Source organism: Sebastes fasciatus, chromosome 3, assembly GCF_043250625.1.
Source record: "Sebastes fasciatus isolate fSebFas1 chromosome 3, fSebFas1.pri, whole genome shotgun sequence".
Lineage (NCBI taxonomy): Eukaryota > Metazoa > Chordata > Actinopteri > Perciformes > Sebastidae > Sebastes > Sebastes fasciatus.
This window is the reverse complement of record NC_133797.1, coordinates 35,006,371-35,026,672: the sequence shown is the minus strand read 5'-3', so window position 1 is coordinate 35,026,672 and position 20,302 is coordinate 35,006,371. Positions and strand designations below refer to the sequence as shown.

Sequence of the window (20,302 nt, the reverse complement as noted above, 5' to 3'; positions counted from 1 at the left end):
ACTGCTGCGTACATCATAAAACGGGTCATAGAGGTCTTCGCTCTCTTTCTTCCGACACAGGACCTGTTCTCATCTCTGATCAAAGGGCCGACTCGTACGCCCTACGAGGACGGTCTGTTCCTGTTTGACATCCAGCTGCCCAACATCTACCCATCTGTGCCGCCTCTGTTCCGCTACCTGTCGCAGTGCAGCGGCCGCCTCAATCCCAACCTCTACGACAACGGCAAGGTCTGCGTCAGCCTGCTGGGCACCTGGATCGGCAAGGTGAGCGCTGTTTTACCGGTTAATGTATGTGCAGGTATGATGTCTTATTGAAGGGTAACTTTGGTATTTTTCAACCCGGACCCTATTTCCCCCTGTGTTTTTGTCAAAGTGACTAGTTCTTTAAATTGGTCCACCTAACCGGCAGCCGTAAAACGAGCTGCGAGGCCCCGAGCTGCTACTGACTCAAATTGTTATTATAGGTGTCTGACAACATTATGGAAAGGACCCTACAGAGAAATCAAATGTTTTTATTACCTTTCGCTTGACCCGTCTGTAATTGTGTCCAAGTCCCGCTCAATGAGAAGTCTCGTTGTGAAATCTGAATATCCGTACACTCTTGGCTCAAAGAAATACGGGCGGCCATTGAATTCAAAGACCTCGTCCACATTGTCGAAATCATCTAAATATTGAGCCATGACATTGAAAATCTTTAAGATAACAGTAAGCTACACTTTCTGTTCTCCAACACAAACTATGCCCAGCTGGCACTCGCGTTCCCACCATGGATGTATTCCACTATTCCTCCGGCAACACGTCACCTCGCCAGATTTTAGAACAAGACTTCTCCTTGAGCGAGACTCTTTCCATAATGTCAGATTTGTGTTTCTGTTCCCTGTCTGGATGCATAACTCCTCGATTTTGACAGCTTTGTGTAAAAATTTCAATTATGGTAACTGAATATAGCGCAAATGGTCGGGTGCTGCACACAAACGATTCGCCAATGAATCGATAAGTCAACAAAAAAAAATATTATTTGGCTGGATTTGCTGTTTGTCTCTTTTATGATTGTAAACTGAATATCTTTTAGATATGACTGTTAGACAAAACAAGACATTTGAAGACTCTTTGGAATTGTGACGGATTTTTTATAAACTAAAAATAACATGAATTGATTGTTTGAAATATAATATGAATCAATAATGAAAATTATCATGTCTTACCTTTTTTGTTGTTGTGATGGGATCCACAGGGCAATGAGAGATGGACCAGTAAGTCCAGTCTGCTGCAAGTCCTCATCTCCATACAAGGTTAGAGCACACGCACGCACGCACGCACGCACGCACGCACGCACGCACGCACGCACACACACACTCCTCTTTCCCCCTTCTCTTCTCTGCAGCACAAAAATGTTTTATTCATGTGTTCATTTGCTCAGAAAGTCTCCAAGTGCAGAGTCTCACACCAACTAACTGTATCTGCCTCGGACACACAGACACGTTACACCACTTCCATAAAACTAATCTGCACTCTGTCCTGCCAGACAAACTGAACCCAGTCTGTATCTCTCTGGCTCAGAGTTAATGTGTGTTAAACGTGTCTTTAACTGCATAATTCAGATTCACTTAAACCTGCAGTAGGCTGAATATTTTTGGCATCATTTGGCAAAAATTCCATAATAACCCTTCAGCATATTGTAATTCAAGTGTTCTGAGAGAAAACTAGACTTCTGCTCCTCCTCATGGCTCTGTTTTTAGGCTTTAGAAAATCTAGCCGTGACAGGAGACTTTGGCCAATCACAGGTCATTTCATTGAGAGAGCGTTCCTATTGGCTGTGCTCTGGCCATGTGGGCGGTGCTTGGTATTTCCTCAACATGGCTGCCGGATCACAAACTTTCTCATTTTACAGCTAAACCGTGCACTACAAGATGTTTCTGAAAACATTTGAGGAGAGAAATAGGCATTACAGTAACAGAATATTGATTCATATTTGATCAGCGCTGCCTAGTTTGACCGTTTGGTCGGAGTTTGCGAGTGATTGACAGTCGGTTCTCATAGACTGAAGCTGGACGGCAGACTCCAGATCAGCTCTGACTGGTTGTTTTCCACCGGTCTGTGAAATCCTGCAGATGCCATTAGGAGCACCGGAGGACACAGAGGCACATGATTATATTCAGATTACCTGTCTCATGCACTACTGTCAGGATATAGCGACCGTTTTATAAAAATAACTTTTTTTTAATCATATTTGCTCCAGTCTCACCTACTTCAGCTTTAAGTGCATAATTCAGTATTCACTGAAGTGCGTGTTTGTCATCTCCTCACCAGATTTTGGTTAAAATGTTACCACCACACAGTGAAATAACCACTCTGATGCTACTGGTGCGGTTTGCCCGCCTTTTATAATGAACTCGTGTAACACGTCTCTCTGCAGGCCTTATCCTCGTCAACGAGCCTTACTACAACGAGGCCGGCTTCGACAGCGACCGAGGCCTACAGGAAGGATATGAGAACAGCCGCTGCTATAACGAGATGGCCCTGATCAAGATGGTCCAGTCCATGACGCAGCTCCTCCAGAATCCCATCGAGGTCTTCAAACAGGAGATCCAGGAGCACTTTGTGTCCAACGGCTGGCGGCTCGTCCACCGTCTGGACACGTGGCTCGAGCTGAACGACGGCGCCGAGAGGTGTCAGGCGGCGCACGTGACCTCCAGGTCTCAACACTCAAAAGACCGACCGTCGTCCGTGGAGCCCCTGGACGAGCAGGGCCCCGTGGCGGTGGCTCACAGCAGCCCCAGCAAGCCCGGGGAGGAGGGGGTCACAGGAGCGGGAGTTCCCAGTATTATGGAGGAGGAGCTGGAGGATTCAGGGCTGAGTCCCTCCACCACAGCGGCCTCTCAGCAGGAGCTGAGCCAGAACTCAGACTGCGACAGCACCCAGGGGGGCGCCTCTCTGGGTGGTGAAAACAGGGGCGCGTCCACGGTCGCTGGCTCTGTAGTCCGCGGCGTTGGGGCGTTGGAATTAGGTTCAGCCACAGTTAGCGGAGCAGTGGTGTGCTCCGCAGGAAGCCAGCCGGTGGTGCGACCAAAGAAGCGGAGAAAGAGCTACCGGAGTTTCCTCCCAGAGGGCAGCGGCTACCCGGACATCGGCTTTCCACTCTTCCCGCTCTCTAAGGGCTTTGTGAAGAGCGTTCGAGGTGTGCTGCTGCAGTACCGAGCTGCGCTGGCCGCCGCTGCTATCCCTGAGCACACAGAGGACAAGTAAGTGCCTCCTCGCCGTTCCCCCGACAAACCTCTGCACTGTTCCCTGCTCTCTTCCTCCTTCTCTTCTACCTTTTCATCCGCCTCAAGCTGTAGAGGAGGATCCATTACTGTTGTCTGGGGGCTGGGGCGCTACAATTTTCAATCTTCTGTCCCCCTCTCCAGAGCTGCACTGTGCCCCCAGCACTGCCCACATTTTTGTCCTACATTTCTTAGTCTGTAGTACTGCTTCTGCTGCCCCAAACTCCACAATGTTCTGCCTTCCCCCCCCATAATCCCTCTGGATCAAACCCACGACTGCAGGACAGCAGCACCTTTTGGATGCAACTTGATAATGTCTTTGTTCTCCTCCAGTGTCTCTGCAGACGAGTATGATGGATAAAGAGGGGGCGGACCTCACATGCGCTCACCCATTTGCACAAACCTACGGGAGTCACACAGGAACCCTCATCTGTTCACAGGTAAACACACGGAGCTTTTACTGGAGGCCTTCCCAAGTTTCTCTTTTGGCCTCGGCGGGACTTTAATGGAGGCGGTGTGGACGCAAAAAAGGACTGAATGAGATGAAAAATCAGTGCCATTGAACCCTCTTCATCCACCTCGCCTCCAGCAGCATCCACCGTACGGGTGGGGGATTCGCTGGATAAACCACTCTGCCGTCTCAATCAGCCTGAAAAAATGTAAAAGCAGACTCGTGATCGTCGCTGCATTTTGGACGGGATCAAAGACGGCCTAAAAAACTGCAAAGCCCAGCTCTCCTGGCTGTTGGGTCAGCTGCGGCTGTCTGTAGCACTACTGATACTATCGCTGTACCATCCTGCACTACAACAAACGAATGGACAATCTGGTCTGGGAGAGGCGACGCCGTATAAATACTCCGACCAGGAGGATTCTTTTTAAATAGAAATCACTGGTTGTACGCTTTCTGCCAAATTCTCTCAACACACAAAATATTCAAGTAGAACGTACTGAACGTCAGTAAAACTGCCAACCACAACAGCTCCACTACACGCTGGTATTTTCCTTCGCCAATCACTCGCACTGAACCACGCAGCAAACACCGAGTGACAAAGTTTACATACGAATCACCTCCGGAGGTCAGACCGCTGTAGCTGTTTGGTGCGTAGAGAAGCCAGCCAGGCACAGGACGACAGGCTCTATGTGAAGGCGCGTGCGCTCTAGTCGAGGCTCAACACAGCCGCCGCCGCCACATACAAAAGTTCCATTCACTTTCTGTAGAATTTAGCAAAGTTGTTCGATCACCAAACTGGAACTCGTGCTTTTGGTGTTTTGATGCATTTTTAAGTCGTTTTACTCTGAGGCTGAAGTGTAGGTGTCAGAGCGGATTTTTTTCCCACAATGCTCCACTTGTTTGTGACGGAGGTGAACCCACATCACATTTAAAGAATAAATAGGAGAGAAAGAAAACCATACAGCATCCATTCCGTCATCTCATGTCAACATGTTGCCTTACTTGAATTGTTCTTAATAATCTCAGATCATTGTGTTCAGAGCTGCTCGTGTCACGCTTTAGACATTAACCTAAACAGGCCTAGACACACGTAAAAACCACTAAAACCATGCTCCAGTGTTTTCCTCCTTAATAGCAGCTCTTAAACTCTCACACATAGACTGTATATAAAGATGTACGACGCGTCTCCACTTCCTCCCACTGCACAGAAGTGAAGCCAAAATGATCCCAGATACGGGAGATGATATCTTGAGATTTTGACATCATTTGGAACCAGAGTGTGCGCTGTAGTGATCGGTCGCTGGAGCCGCGGTATCCAGATCGCCCGCTCGAACCAATCGCTAGCCGAGCACGGCCGCAGCTCGTCATCAAGAGAGACTCACAGCTGCCAAGCATGACGTCTCACCCCCTTTGTAAAGCATCAAATAACTCATTAAAACCAAACTTATCAGAAAAATGAACACATCAGCGTAATAAAAACTACCTAACATGACAGAAACCATCACATTTATTTGACGTGTACTTTGACATTTTAGTTTGGCCCATGTCCCATCTGCTAACATGGAGGTGGGCTTTATGAGCTATACTGCAGCCAGCCACCAGGGGGGCGATCCAGATGTTTTGGCTTCACTTTTGTCTCATGTAGTCCATCTTTAAACACAGTCTATGCTCTCACACTGCAGCCGACGATGTATTCCGATTACTTTTTTTCCTCTCCAATTTGCACGTGCAGAGTTTAATAACATCATAATACAAACTACAGTAAGTGTGATGCTGAAGGTTTGTTGATATTATGATTATTTTTGCTTGATTGTACTCATTTCTGTTATTCCGTGTTGTTGTTTCTCCTACTTGAGCGTCTTATCCCACGAAGGCGACTGCTGACCCCCCCCCCCCGACGAGAGAAAATTACCCAAATTACAGAAATCACTTGTCTGTGATCTTCTTTTCTATATTCAATCTGGATGAAAGAAATCACGTTTTTATTCACCAAGTTACCATGAAACTCTCGCTCCGCCACAGATTGACTGTGAAAGAAAGTGAAACTCACCTTTGGGTCCAATCGTGCTTCCTGGGGAAATCAGAGCAGTCTTTGTTTACATCTTTTTAAATAACTGCATCCCAACATATCGCTCTTTTTTTTTTTTTCTTTCAAGATATTATCATTGTAATAATTATGATTATAATACAGGTCAGACAAACCCCCTTGTGCTTGCTATAATCTGTGAAATAAACGAGAGCGTTGCGGCTGTCTGGTATTTTACTTGAACAAAGAAGCTTGATGCTGAAGAGTGTTTTCTGAATGCGAGAGCACATTTTGAGACTATGAGTGATGCTGGGAGAGGATAAAAAAAAAACATGAGCCAAGAGTTTTTCAAGAGACTTAAGAAAATAAAGGTTGTGAATGAGGGTATTTTCTTTTGCTTTGTCTTCCATTTTTCCCCACCTGCGACTCTTAAAACTGGCATTCCTGTACCAGATGTGGCAATCGGGCGTCCACGCCATTTTTGTCCTCTTCCTTGGATTTGACTTCGCCATCGTAATTTCGTTGCCTTTAATGCTACAGAGGAAGACGTGTTGTCTTCCTCACCGGCTGCTGTAGCTGTAGCATGTAGCCTTGTTTGCTTTCTTTCTTTTTCCCCTCCCCCCCACCCACTTGCTGCTGTTTGTAAAAATGTCCCAATTCTTGGAGAAATGTGTTTTCAATGGTCTGGAGACGTACAGAGTGTGGACCATGCTCCGTCTCTCGCCCTCTTTCTCATGTCATCAGAAACAGAAAATGTGAAGCTATCTCGCTAGAACCCGAAAGCAAAAAAAATCTGGCAGGATATCAAGCACATGATGTACAATTTTCTGTGTATGTGTGTATATTATTCAAATTTAAAACCATTGTTATTATTATGATTATTACTGCGAGAAAGTTTGTTTTACAGCCAAAGCATGTAACATGTTGCTTTAAGCCTTTTGAAACGGGCTACACACAAGACTTGACTGTACGATGTCTACATTTCCACAGTGGCCTGTTATTGATATATTTAAAAAAAAAAAAAAAATGAAATAAAGTTATGATTTGTAGCCTGATTCCCTCTGTACAGATGTCATGACTATATTGAAAAATATATATATAAATACACACAGTATATATATTTAACACAAACCTGAGTTCTAACAAGTCACGTGGATGCTTGGGGCATATTATGTACAAAATGCTGAGTGTGTATTGTACTTATGATTAAATTTTTTAATGGTTTACTTTTGTTGCGTTAAGACAACTGTATAGTGATGTATTAAACTTTGCAAGCAGTACCATAGTGACATTGTGGCTTATATTTATTTATATCCCTGTTAGCGGTTGTAGCGACTACAGATAAGCCTTTTCTTAATATAGAGTGCTGCAGGGATGACGTATATTTGTAGGCCAAACAGGAAGTTAGCATCGCCCCGGTTCCCTCGACACAAACCCGTTGGGATTGTTCCATTGAGTTTTGGATTATTGCAGAAAATAAACTCTGTGGCAAACACAAGTTTATGATACTTAACACGTTTTGTTCAGCAAGATTTGTCGGCAAATTTCATGGAAATTAGGTGATAATTAGCAAGTTACCTACTAGTTTTTTAAGAAATTTCAAATAAGTTATTTGCTAATAAATTAAATGTATAATATTATTAAATTAATTAAATAAATTACCCGCTCTTGGGAAATAGCAGAATGTAATTATTAAATCATCTTTATAATAAAGTAATTTTGATAAATTTAGATAAATATTGGGGTAATTAATTTCAAATAGGTAACTTGCTAATTATCACCTAATTAAAATGAAAGTGTTATCGACTGAATTAATCTTTGAAGCGATAGTGAGAATCGATACAGTATCACAAAACAATATCATGATACTCAATATTTTCGATATTTTCTTACACCCCTAGCGGTGATTGTTATTAGTAAAAAGTTTGCTCTGCACAGTCCCACTGATTGTGATCCAATATTTATTTGTTACATTTAAATTTTTTTATCATATGTCATAATACGGCTGGACAATAGTGCGGCCACAGTATGTTTGACAGCAGAAAAGCATCACAGGTTTCCTTTGATGGTGTCCTGTAATGTTTTGTATATCATGCTGTAGCATTAATATCTGTTGTGGCAGGAAGCTTTGAATCGGTTATCCTGCTCCTGGCTTATATTATAGCACGCAACTACCTCTCTTTTTTGACTGCTATTTTTTCATATTCATATATATTGATTGTGACTTTTGCACCAAAATGATCCTAAACTGTGGCCAATAACTGCTCTGTCAACTGTCATCAGTTAAAGAAATACGTCACTTTAGTCTCCCCGAAAATCAGATGTTTCACAAACACAAATCACAGACACGTTATTTGTCATCATTTATTTATTATATTTTTCTTTCCAATCAAAAACACTCCAGCAGAATGTTTGATTTGATAATAGAAAAATTACAGACATTTGTCTAATGGAAAAATAGATCTCTCTGTGAATAAAGAATCAATCATTCAATCTTCAGTGTGCCAGAAACAAAACAAAAAAATAAAAACAACTATTTTTCCCTTCACCATAAACATTTAAACACACAAGACAAGTTTGAGAAGCAGCAGGTAAAGACGTAAACAGCAAATCAAGTCAAGATGGATTGAGTTTCTTTCATCAGGTCCTTCATCATCTCAAAATGTATCCGTCTGATTGAACTCATTTGGATTTTCAATCACACCGACACCACAGAGAGAATATTGGATTCAGGCTGAAGGCTGTCGCTCCAATTTCTTCTCCTTAGTGAAAAGCTGAAGATCTCCCAAGTGGTAATTGATGAAGAAGGTGGCACCATGGCAACAGCATTAACAGTCTCTAAAGTCAAAACAGCACTGTGCCACTATTATGTTTCTGACAGATGTTTTACTGTCCCATTCTCCAAGTTTTATTTTAAACTGTGATGAGAAATGAGTTGATTTCCAAATGAGAAGTCAGTGAATGCACCACCCTGTTCACACCACTGGCAGGCAGCACAGTCAAGGCACATCAAACAGTTATAAGGACCACTGCATCACTCACAAGAAACCTGACTTTGCATAGAAAATAAAATGTATGGAAGTGGTCAGTAGCACTGTGGTGTAGAAAAAAACAAAAAAACATTATTATTATTATATTAGATCTGTGGTTCCCAACAAAGGAAAATCTGAGGGGGTCAATGGAAAAATATATTTCTGCTTGTTTTTCTCATTAATTACTGGATCATTTTACATCTTTAAGGCCCCTACATTGTTTTCAAATGAGTCTCTCTTTGGTTGAACTTATAAATATACATACTAGCTTTATTTTAATGGGTCAAAGGTTGGAGAAACACTGTGTTGGACAAACAGTATGTCCACTTTTTAACAGTCAATAACCTAAACGTCACGTTTTGGTGCTATAGGCCATATTTTGTCCCCTTAAACAACAACCAAACTAAAGTGGAACAAGCGTGTCTTCAAGTACTCTTTCCATCTTATGTGCTTGTAGCTTGTCAGCTCTAGAGTCCTTCATGACTTAATTTAAACCAACTAAATGACAGAAAATCGACCTCGATGTCCCATGAAGGCTTCAAAACGGCGTTGGCAACAAACTTATACATCGTGCAAAAACATATAAAAGATTTAGAATAAATAAATTTTGGTCTCTCACAAGTCTTAACAGTACAGATTAAAACAACAAACATGACGGTCAGTAAAATGGTTTGATTCTGTTGATGCCACAGTTTTACAGTCACTGTGTGTGTGTGTGTGTGTGTGTGTGTGTGTGTGTGTGTGTGTGTGTGTGTGTGTGTGTGTTCGCCTTGAGGTGAAATGAACCGCAACACGTCCTCCTCTCTTTCCCTCAGCGTCAGGACAGTTTGCTAATGCTCCCCAATGATTTCTTGTGGTGAGGAGGAAGAATAAGGGCGCCCAGTCAGGAACACAACGCCGCCTACCTCATGCAGCATTTAACAAGTCGATATATCTCCCCCCCTCTTTCCTCCTCCTCCTCCTCCTCCTCCCTCTCCATGTACACTCACCAAAGTGCTGTTTTAACCAGCTAAACCCCCTTAAAATCTTGTTTAAGGCTACTCAGAGTTCAGTTCTTTGCTTCCACAACTGGAGATCTGGATCATAATTAAAAACACACTTAAAAACCAGGCCTTACTGCCCGTGTAGGCCGAAGCCTCAGTCATCTTTTCCTCTATGTGACTTAAAGCGCAATGGTAAGGACACCTAGGTGATGATCATTAATAAATGTCCCATAGGACGGCCTGTGTGTGTGTGTGTGTGTGTGAATAGCAGCTGGGACCAGAGACACTCAGGCCTGGGACTACAGTACTTAAAGCAGCGGATGGATGGATGAAAGAAGAAGAAGAAGAAGAGGAGAGAGAATGATAGAGGAGGAGGAGAAAGATGAACAAAGGAGAGGAAGAGACGAAGGTGATGGAGAGGAGGAGGAGGAGAAAGAAGAAGTGAGTGTTTGGATGAGGAAGGAAAAAGAGGAGAAGAGGGGAGGAAGGAAGTGAAGAAGAAGAAGAAGATAAAGCAGGGGATGGATGGATGAAAGCAGAAGAGAAAGAAGAAGAAGAAGACCACCAAACATAATGTACCGAAGGTGAATTAAAGAGTCAGTTCACCCAAATTACAAAAAATATTTCCTCTATGAGCCCTAGAGGGATCTAGTCATGCAGATAGATCTGGTTTTATTTGAGAAGGTTTTAATGTCAATCTATGAGATTTGGCGAAATGGCGACGTTGGCAGTGGAACCACCACCAGGACTACATGAATGATGGTTGTAAATGTATTTCTCAAATGGTTTTGTTGTTACTGTTATCATTTAATATTACAAATCTCTTCTCTCTTCAAATATGAATAGTTATATTTACTGATGTTTCATGCTATGTGGTCTTTATGTGGTCAATAAACAGTCACACAGCCCGATCAGCTCTGTTAAAACTGGGGCAATGGCAGTCTCCAACGTACTGCAGAGGAGCCATGAAGGCATAAATCCAACCCTTTCCTGTTGCAGAGGAAGCTATAATTCAGGTTGATACGTCAGCTTCAGCACAGAGAAGCGATAAACACGATGAGATACTGGAGGATAAAGATGGATTTACTTCACATGGAGGCCAAACACTCCATCGTGAGATGATGAAACGTGTGCCTGTTTGAGTTGGATCTGTAAACTGATGTTAACGTGTCTACAGAAAGCTCAACCGTGGCTACGGAGGCCAAAAGTGTTCAATATTAAATAAATAGAGGCGGGAATAGTGAAACAATTCAATGCTTTTTAAAACCTCAGCGCATTATTGTTAAATTTCATCCTGTTTCTTTTCACAATGATATTTTATTTTGGGTCATTTTTTATTTGAAAATGTCCATTTTCAAAAGGTTGTTAAAAAATACAGAGCCCCTGAAGTCCTTTTATTTTGTGCGCACCATAAAAAATATCTTATTTCAGAAGGCTCTGTCATAAAGTCTTTTGTCTCTCCACTTAAACAGAGCAAAGCAGCAGTCAATCTACCTATCTATCTATCTATCATAATTTAATCTGCCCTGTTGGTCTTGATAGACAGAAAGACTTTGTGAAATATTGTGTTGTGAAATAAAAAACAAACGTGTAAAAAGGACAGTTAGAAATAAGAAACACCTGTCATAAACACTCTTATTGTGAAAAGAAGCCGGGATGAAAGAACAATTTGAAAAATGTATTAGTATCAGTTTCAATTTCATGGTTATATTATGTATCTTGTCTTATGAATATGATTATGTCTTACCATTTATTTACAGCCTCGTCACAGAAATGGTGTTTGACTGACACGGTAATCGCAAGTCATTTCACGTGCAATAAAAACGTCTTTCTTGCTTTTGGTCATTTGTACATCGTGTAGTCTGGACTGACTAGAATGTAAACGCATCCGTGTAAATATGCTACGTTCAGAGCTAGTGACGTAGCATAAAAATGTAAGAAAGACTGCTTATGGTGGGTGGGAAAGGAGGTGGATGGGTCCAACAAACACAGGGCTTTCAAGCAGGAGACCGATGTTTGTGTCCCAAAGTGTTGTCGTTTTTTTTCCATACTTCTGTTACGTTGTTATGTTTATGTTCTTATTTTAAGCCCGACCATGATGTTTTTTCCTAAACCTAACTGCGGCTGTCACTGTGGTTTTGTTGCATGACGTAAAAATGACACGTAAAAAGGGCAAAAACGCGTTCTCATGACACGTCGAATGTCCTTATAATTTTGTGCTATTTATACGCCTTCCCATGATATTGAGTTATTTAATAATGAACACTTTGGACCGCCATACATGGCACTTGTTTGTCGTAATATCATATGATTTTTTACTGAAACGTGGGTTTTCTGTGTACCGATGAGAGGCTAAAACATTGCAGATAACAGTGAACGAGTCTTACATCCATTTCTTTGCTCCTGTACCTGTGCATTTCTGATTTGAACATGTGTCTAGTGGGCCTTTAACAGCGGAGATGAAAGCTGGTGGCGATGTTTGTTCATCCAGTGATTAATCTCCCCAGGCCTCTGTGTACCTCAGCTTGCAGCGGCCCGTACTCTACCACTTCTCCATCTACTGTTATGACCCCTTTGGGCGAACACGGCTCCAGCCTGAGCGCCCGCACCTTAGCGTGCACCAGATGTTGACAGTTAGTAGCCAGATGTGCACCCTTCTCCATAGCTAGGAACAGCTTCAGCAGCGCGGCGCGGGATATCCCCGCTCTGACGTAGAAAAGATGGATGACGCCGTCATCTGAGGTGGCGCCTGGTGCTGCCATCAGGTCCTCCGCCAGGTGGGACTGGTACATGGCCAGCATGAGGACAAATTCTTCCTCCTGCACCACCACCCAGTCGCTGGGCAGCTGCTGGTCCAGAGGTGGCAACAGGGAGTCGAGCGGGCCGGCCAGGGCCTTGGAGGCGTTTCGAGAAGGCGTGCTCTCCGTCCTCCTCACTTTGAGGGAGTTGTTGGAGTGGCAGGAGTTGTGGAAGGTGTTCTGGCAGGGAGAGTCTGTGGATGGTTGAGAGGCCGGAGCCAAGGAGGAAGACTGATTGTTGCAATGCAGTGTCAGGTTGTTTCCCAAACCTTCCTCCTCCTCCTCCTCCTCGCTGTAGTCCTCGGTGGCGGGCAGGTAGGCCAGCTTGCCCTTGTAGACGCGGAGAGAAGCCAGCCTCACCAGCGTGCCAACAGTGAACCGGGCAGCTCCGACGTGACGGTACTTCTCGCTCTCTATGTCGACGTCTGCCACGAAGCCCCAGGCCAGCGAGAGGAAGGAGAAGAGACGAGGGCTGGAGGGGAGGTGGATGGAGACCAGGTCCATGTGGGCCACGAGTCGTTGACAGAGCAGGAAACCACAGCTGACCAGGAGCTCCTCACTGTACACCGGCGAGGCTCTGGAGGAGCGAAGGAGGAGAGATTTAGTCACAACAGGGTAGCGTGTAGAAGGGGAAACTCTTGTGACATTGTTAAGGTTAGACATTGACCTTGAATGGTTAAGGTCAGGATAAGTCGTCAGGCAGCGAGTCTCGCGAGAGTTTTTGCAGATCAGATTTAGCAATTTGCAGGTTCCCTTCTAGACACCAACCTCACAACAGGCAGAGCTGGAAACATCTAACCACAGAGATCATCTGAAGCTACCTCCAAGTGATATCTGAACTATAAGGATTGGAAGTTCTGCTCATATTAATTACACATGAAAGCTGTTTGAATTGCCATCATATCAGGCATTCAATTTAATCAAGAAAGCTCTTGTTAGAGAGATTTCATTTCATTCTCACTGTGCAATATCATTTTCCACTTGTGCAATTTTTTTAATAGTCTGTTTATTGTCAATACTGTATATACTTCTCCTATTTTATACTTCCTTCTATTTAAATGGTTTGTTACACTTTGTTTAGCTCTTTTTTTTTACTGTGTTAGCTGATGCTTCTTGTTTTCTGCACTATTCCCTTTGCTGCTGTACACTGCACATTACCCCACTACTGGACTAATAAAGGAATATCTTATCTTATCTTTTATCTCTTATCTCTTATCTCTTATCTTTTATCTTTTATCTTTTATCTCTTATCTTATCTCTTCTCTTATCTCTTCTTTTATCTCTTATCTTATCTCTTCTCTTCTCTTCTCTTATCTTATCTCTTCTCTTACTCACCTCATCTTACTATTTCAAACCGACCACCTGGACTCACAACGCGCATGCGCAGGCATAAGACGTTGGTGTTTTAAACAGTAATATTTTGGCGCAAATGTTCGTGTTTGGGAAAAACTGAGCTGGATAAACGAGATATGGATTAGCTATACTGCAGGGTCTTCTGTGAGAGTTTGTTTAGCTAGTTGTTGTTAAACCCTGGACCCTATTTACTTCAATTTATCAAGGATTTACTGCGTTTTTCGGCGGTTCTTGTGTTCTCCTTCACCGTGGAGACAACAAGCCAGAAAAACAACAAGAATTCAGGACGACACACGGTGAGTAGTTGATATTGTATCACGGCTGGCTGGCTGAATGATGAGGACATGGTGGCTGAACTTTTACCGGAGAAACCGGGTATTATTACCCTCACATCCAGACTAACCCCGGGGCTGGAAGACAAGCCCAAAACAACAGAAGCCCGCTAACTAGCTAATAACTGCTAGTTAGCTAGTAACTTAACGGTTGGTTTAAATGACCAACGGTCAGCCGTTGGTCATTTAAACCAACCGTTAAGTTGCAGTTATTAGTTAACTAGCAGTTATTAGCTAACTAGCAGTTATTAGCTAACTAGCAGTTATTAGTTAACTAGCAGTTATTAGTTAACTAGCAGTTATTAGCTAACTAGCAGTTATTAGCTAACTAGCAGTTATTAGTTAACTAGCAGTTATTAGCTAACTAGCAGTTATTAGTTAACTAGCAGTTATTAGCGAACTAGCAGTTATTAGCTAACTAGCAGTTATTAGTTAACTAGCAGTTATTAGCGAACTAGCAGTTATTAGTTAACTAGCAGTTATTAGCTAACTAGTAGTTATTTGTTAGTTAGCTTATAACTAGCTAATAACTGGCGGTAACGGTTGGGGAGTCTCCCTCCAGTGTTAGTCCTGCAGGGTTGCTACTAGGGAATGAAATAAGCATGGTCACCTGCCACCATGGCAGACAGGTTTTCCTTATATTAAAAAAATATTAGTTTTAAAAAGCAATTCTAAAGCCTAAATTAAATATATGGTAACACTTAATTTTACAGGTCCACATATGTCATGGTAATTAGGTGATAATTAGCAAGTAACCTATTTGAAATTTCTTTGGAATTACTGCCAAATTACCCCAATATTTTTTTATGAAAATTACTTTATTTTAACATTATTTAATAAATATATTCCACTATTTCCCAATAGCAGGTCATTTATTTAATACATTTCAAGGAAAGGAATACAAAGTTAATTGATATGCTTTATTTCCATGTCTGCTGATAAATAGATAATAATTAGCAAATAACTTCTTTGAAATGTCTTAAAAAAACTCCCTGAATCATGACATCAGCTACCAGGTTACATTTGTGTAGACAATAAGTCACACAATAGTGAGATTTGTGTCTGATCAGAAGTGTCTTCTATTAGTTTTGGTTTTCCACCTCCGATGAAGAGCATAAGGGCTGTATTTTAACAATTATATACTATTTTAGCATATAATTATTAAATCATTCTGGAAATCTCCGACTTTTTTTTCCCTCAATGTGGCCCTAATACTTCGTAGTACATTTTCAATTTGGCCCTCACTGCATTAGACTTATATACTATATACTTCGACTATAAACTGTGTTACCTTCATCACAATGATCAAATGTTTTGAGGCTCTAGACAGATTTATAATTTTTTTTTTGCCTAAAATGGCTCTTTTGATAGTAAAGGTTGCAGACCCCTTCCCTACGTTAATACCAGTCATCAGGGAGCGCACACAGGGGCTGTTGTACAGTCCTGTCTCTACTGTGTGTTAGCAGTCATTATTCATCACATGCAATGTCGATTTGCAGTCTAATAATACTAATAATGCTTATAATCAGTTATTTCTTAGTGAGCTCTTTGTGACACCAAATAATAAAATATAGCTACAAATCAGAAGCATTAAAGTGCTGCATAAACTCCTGTCAGTCACCACAGTGGGTCCTGATGATGCAGGATGACGATCAGCAAGTTACCTGTCAGTCTGTATAACTTCATGTTTACTCCTCTGGTTGGATTGTAAAATATAAAATATAAAAAAACTCATATTGTAATGTCATAAAAAGTCATAGACAACAACCAATAATTATAATGAACATGTTTTTGTTTATTCTGCTGCAGCAGCACAAAGTAGTGAAGTGAAGCTTGATTTCTAAAACAAGACAACAACCACCACAGAATTACTTCCACTTTTAGTCGATATTTCCAACCAAGTGCACTTGACTTTGTGTGACAGGTTGTGTTTACAGCTTCCACACTTTAACTTGTCTTTAAGGCGACAGCAGCTCTAATTAAATGGTTCAAAAGGTCATGCCCAGTTAGTGGGCAGAGATGTACCAGATCCAAAATGAACACCAGTCTAGGACTTCAACTAATGATTATTTCATTATAATTTTATTTTTATTATCGATTGAGCTTTCAGTTAATGAAAATGGCGTAGCGCTAGGTAACGTGTTACCGGCTCAAACCCCATTTACATCACAATAATACAAAACAGAGGAAAGCCGCAAATCCTCACATTTGGAGCATTTTTCCTTTGTGATATCAAAGAATATAAATAAGCCTCATCAGAAAACTAAAGCACTTACTCCTCTTGGTTTGTTTGTGAAATATAAAAAGGTCATAGTATAGTAGGCCTGTGTCATAATAATGTCATTAAACGTCATAGACAACAACCAATAATTATAAAATACTCGCACAAAGTAGGTGAAGTTTAATTTCTAAAACAAGACAACAGTCACCACAGAAATACTTCCACTTTTAGTCGATATTTCCGACCAAATGCACTTGACTGTTTTTTATGACAGGTAGTGTTTACAGCTTCCACACTTTAACTTGTCTTTTAGGCGGCAGCAGCTCAAATTAAATGGTCAAAAGGTCATTCCCAGATAGTGGGCAGAGATGCACCAGATCCACAATGAACACCAGTCTAGGACTTCAACTAATGATGATTCACAATGATATAAAACAGAGGAAAGCAGCAAATCCTCACATTTGGAGCATTTTTCCTTTGTGACATCAAAGAATATAAATAAGCCTATACATGAGAAGCATAAAGTGCTTACTCCTCTTGGTTTGTTTGTAAAATATAAAAAGGTCATAGTATAGTAGGCCTGTGTCATAAAAAATGTCATGAAAAAGTCATAGTATAGCCTAATGTGTCATAAAAATTTCATTACACGTCATAGACAATAATTATATAATTATAATTATAAAATGCTCGCACAAAGTAGGTGAAGTTTAATTCCTAAAACAAAACAGTCACCACAGAACTACTTCCACTTTTAGTCGATATTTTCAACCAACTGCTCTTGACTGCTCTTGACAGGTTGTGTTTACAGCTGCCAGTCTTTAAACAGCTCTAATTAAATGGTCAAAAGGTCATTCCCAGATAGTGGGCAGAGATGCACCAGATCCAAAATGGACACCAGTCTAGGGCTTCAACTAATGATTATTTTCATTATCGATTGATCTTTCAGTTAATGAGAATGTCAGAAAATAAAGATAAATTGTCATCATTACTTCTCGAAGCCCTAGGTCACGTCTTTAAATAACCTATTTTGTCCAATAAACAACCCAAAACCCATTTAATTCGTAATAAAACAGAGAAAAGCTGCAAATTCTCATATCTTGAGCATCGTTTTTCCTTCTATAAACAACGGATTGACGAATCATTACAGCCCTCTAGCAGTCCACAGTTAAGAATCGAGCTTCAAAAAATAAGACGCGGACACCAAAAATAAAAACAGGAAGGTGCACTTAATATTTTTGGGTTAGGAAGTGGGTCGAGGCTCGCGTGTGCTTTGGGGAGTGAGCTATGAGAGGAGTGTTATACAATAGTGGGGTAACTGTGACCTTATTGTGTGATCGTAGAAACAGAGAGGAGGTAGATGAGGAGGGTGGAGGCCCATGCAGCTATGAAGGGGGAGAGGGGTGAGGATGGGGGTGGGGGGGTCAATAAACCAGGAGGCTCGGAGACAAATGTTGGAGGTGGGACAGAATCAGCTTATGGGCCTTCAGACATGACAAGCCAGTCAGACAACAAAGACAGCCCCATCTGGGAGAATGGAGACGGGGTGGAAGGTCATGATAACACCCCGAACACACACACACACACACACAGATTTGCCTGCTGTTACCGCCCACAGCCAATTACAGTGATGACTGGATGTCTCAGTGGAGTTCACTGGCTGTAGCCCTGCAGATATATCTCCATATTCATCACCCTGAATTTATTCACCAGTCTGACTTACAAATAGTCTCATCTACATTTCCATGGCTCCGTTTCTTTAACTGATTGTTTGGTAAAAAGATCAAGAAATACACAAGATTTGCAACTCGCCTGCTGGACCTGAGAATAAAGTAACCACGTACATTTACTCAAGTACTGTATTTAGGCGCTTTGGTTGCGTCTGGTTGCATCCGGTTGCTATGATATGGAATAGCCGCGGAAGTAAAAAATGTTAGCACCAGCCAGGTAGAGTATTTGTCCCGCCCCTCCTCCATTGTGATTGGACGGCTGGGTAAAAAGTGAAAATGACTAGCGCAGCGTTTTAGCCAAAGTTGACCATTTTTCAACTCTTGGTGACCAGGAAAAAAACACCAAACGTGCAGCGCTCAGCGCAGAGTAGTAGCTCAGCACCTCGTCGCGATGCCGTTTGTAGCACAGTGTAAATGCGCTGCGCTCACAAAAAACGGGAACATAGCAGTTGTGGCGGTTGCTTGCCATTCCCTGCGGTTAGCTTGTCAATAGCGGGGTATTGCAATATTGCGGTTATTGCGACAGTAAGGGATAATGTACAGCGAACCGGTCATTGATGTGAAATAAGCACCCACAGGGCGAAGGAGTTTATTTCACAACAATGACCCGCTAACGGTACATTATCGTGCTTATTACACGGCTACTTACTTAAGAAATCAATAATTTGAGACAAAAACGGTCTGCCAGAGTCTGACATCAGAACTGATAGCAACGGTCTGTTATCTGTTCCAGATGTCTAGGAGTTCCTCTAAAGATTTATTTCCTCGCTTATCTTAACTTATACATCAATACAAAACTGTGTAGCACAACTTCCTTCTGTCTTTTGTTTCGTCCTCTTTACTACTCCATTTATCCTCTCACGACCCCCTCAGATTTATCTAGTGACCCTTTGGAAGGGAGCCCGACCCTTAGGTTAGGACTAAATTAACTAACTGTCTATAAAGTAGTTAAAAGTAGCTCCTCCTCAACTGTCAGTTACCAGGGCCACTTTTCAGCTGAATGAGTACTTTTTCTTTCAACACTGTTTTAACAAAAACTGAACATTATAACCCTCATGGAGGTTGGATTTACTGCAGGACCTGTTTTATTAGACTGCTTTTATTTTAGGTGTGCCTAATAAAGTGGCAACTGAGTTTAAATATTTTGATTTTAATAATCCTAACCATGTATTTAAAGCTGTTTATGCAGTATCAGTGAACCACCAGGGGAGGGAGACTCTCGCTCACATTAAAGTGTCACACATGTCACTTCAGAAACTGTCAGCGTTCAGATGATGTTCCAGCTCGTGCTCATTATGTCTGTGTACAGAAACACATTAAACCCTCACTCAGCGAACCTGTTCACTGCATTGCATAATACCAGATACGTTCTAGCTGTCACTCGTTTGATCCACGTAGCCTCAGTGAACCCTACATTCAGCTGGGAATAATACCAAATGCACTGTGGCCAGGGCCGCTGCAGGACAGCCTGCAGCAACCAGAGAGAGGGAGAGAGAGAGAGATATTTTCTGGATGAGTGTGAGAGGAGAGTCAACAATACAGAGTCTAGTCCCTTCCTCCTATTGTTGCTGCCGCTCTGGCTGCAAGACCATTGTTTGATGAGAAGCTGATTGGCAGATGCAGTCGAAGTGATGAATGAATGAATGGCTCTTTGGTGAAGACAGAACCATCAATGTAAGGTGTTTTGTTATTGTGACTTTATTTAATATGTCCTTTATTTAGTCAGGAATCCCACTGAGGAAAAAAACTGCAGCACAAAGAAAGGCTTACATAAAGGTTGCTACCAAGCCAAAAAAAAAAATACACCGAGATACAAAATGACAGATTACAAAATAAATAAAATAGTAAAAGGGCAAGATAAAGCCTAGTGTGACCTAAAAACAGTAGGAGCAGCTTAAAAAAAGAAGTGCCTCAAAGCATTTCATGAGGTTTTTAAATTCCCCTCGTGACATCAGGTGACTTCAGAGTAGAAAGGGCAAAAGAGTATTTGAAACAGGAACACAGGACAATTTATAAAGCCAGCAGTACACGAAGCAATATGTCTTCATGAAACTACATCAACTACCTACACTCGACTACTAAGAGAGAACGTCAATGTGCAGTGAAATAATATAAT

General features: G+C 41.9%; 2 protein-coding genes across 3 annotated transcripts in view; one reads left to right on the top strand and one right to left on the bottom strand.

The window, feature by feature from the left end:
• The window catches only part of ube2o (ubiquitin-conjugating enzyme E2O), a 39,140-nt gene extending 34,467 nt beyond the window's left edge, over positions 1 to 4,673 (top strand). Inside the window, exons 20-23 of one of the 2 annotated variants that reach the window (XM_074630573.1) lie at positions 61 to 264; positions 1,235 to 1,292; positions 2,417 to 3,242; positions 3,597 to 4,673. In XM_074630573.1, coding sequence (XP_074486674.1) covers positions 61 to 264; positions 1,235 to 1,292; positions 2,417 to 3,242; positions 3,597 to 3,624 — 1,116 coding nt within the window. In that variant the 3' untranslated portion in view covers positions 3,625 to 4,673. Of the gene's footprint in view, positions 1 to 60; positions 265 to 1,234; positions 1,293 to 2,416; positions 3,385 to 3,596 lie in introns of those variants that run through there. The other variant, XM_074630576.1, reaches the window with a different exon arrangement.
• Positions 4,674 to 8,090: 3,417 nt separating this feature from the next.
• The window catches only part of LOC141764893 (sphingosine kinase 1-like), a 46,888-nt gene continuing 34,676 nt past the window's right edge, over positions 8,091 to 20,302 (bottom strand). Inside the window, exon 5 of the mRNA XM_074630571.1 lies at positions 8,091 to 13,130. Within this exon, the coding sequence (XP_074486672.1) occupies positions 12,239 to 13,130 (892 nt within the window). The 3' untranslated portion in view covers positions 8,091 to 12,238. The remainder of the gene's footprint in view (positions 13,131 to 20,302) is intronic.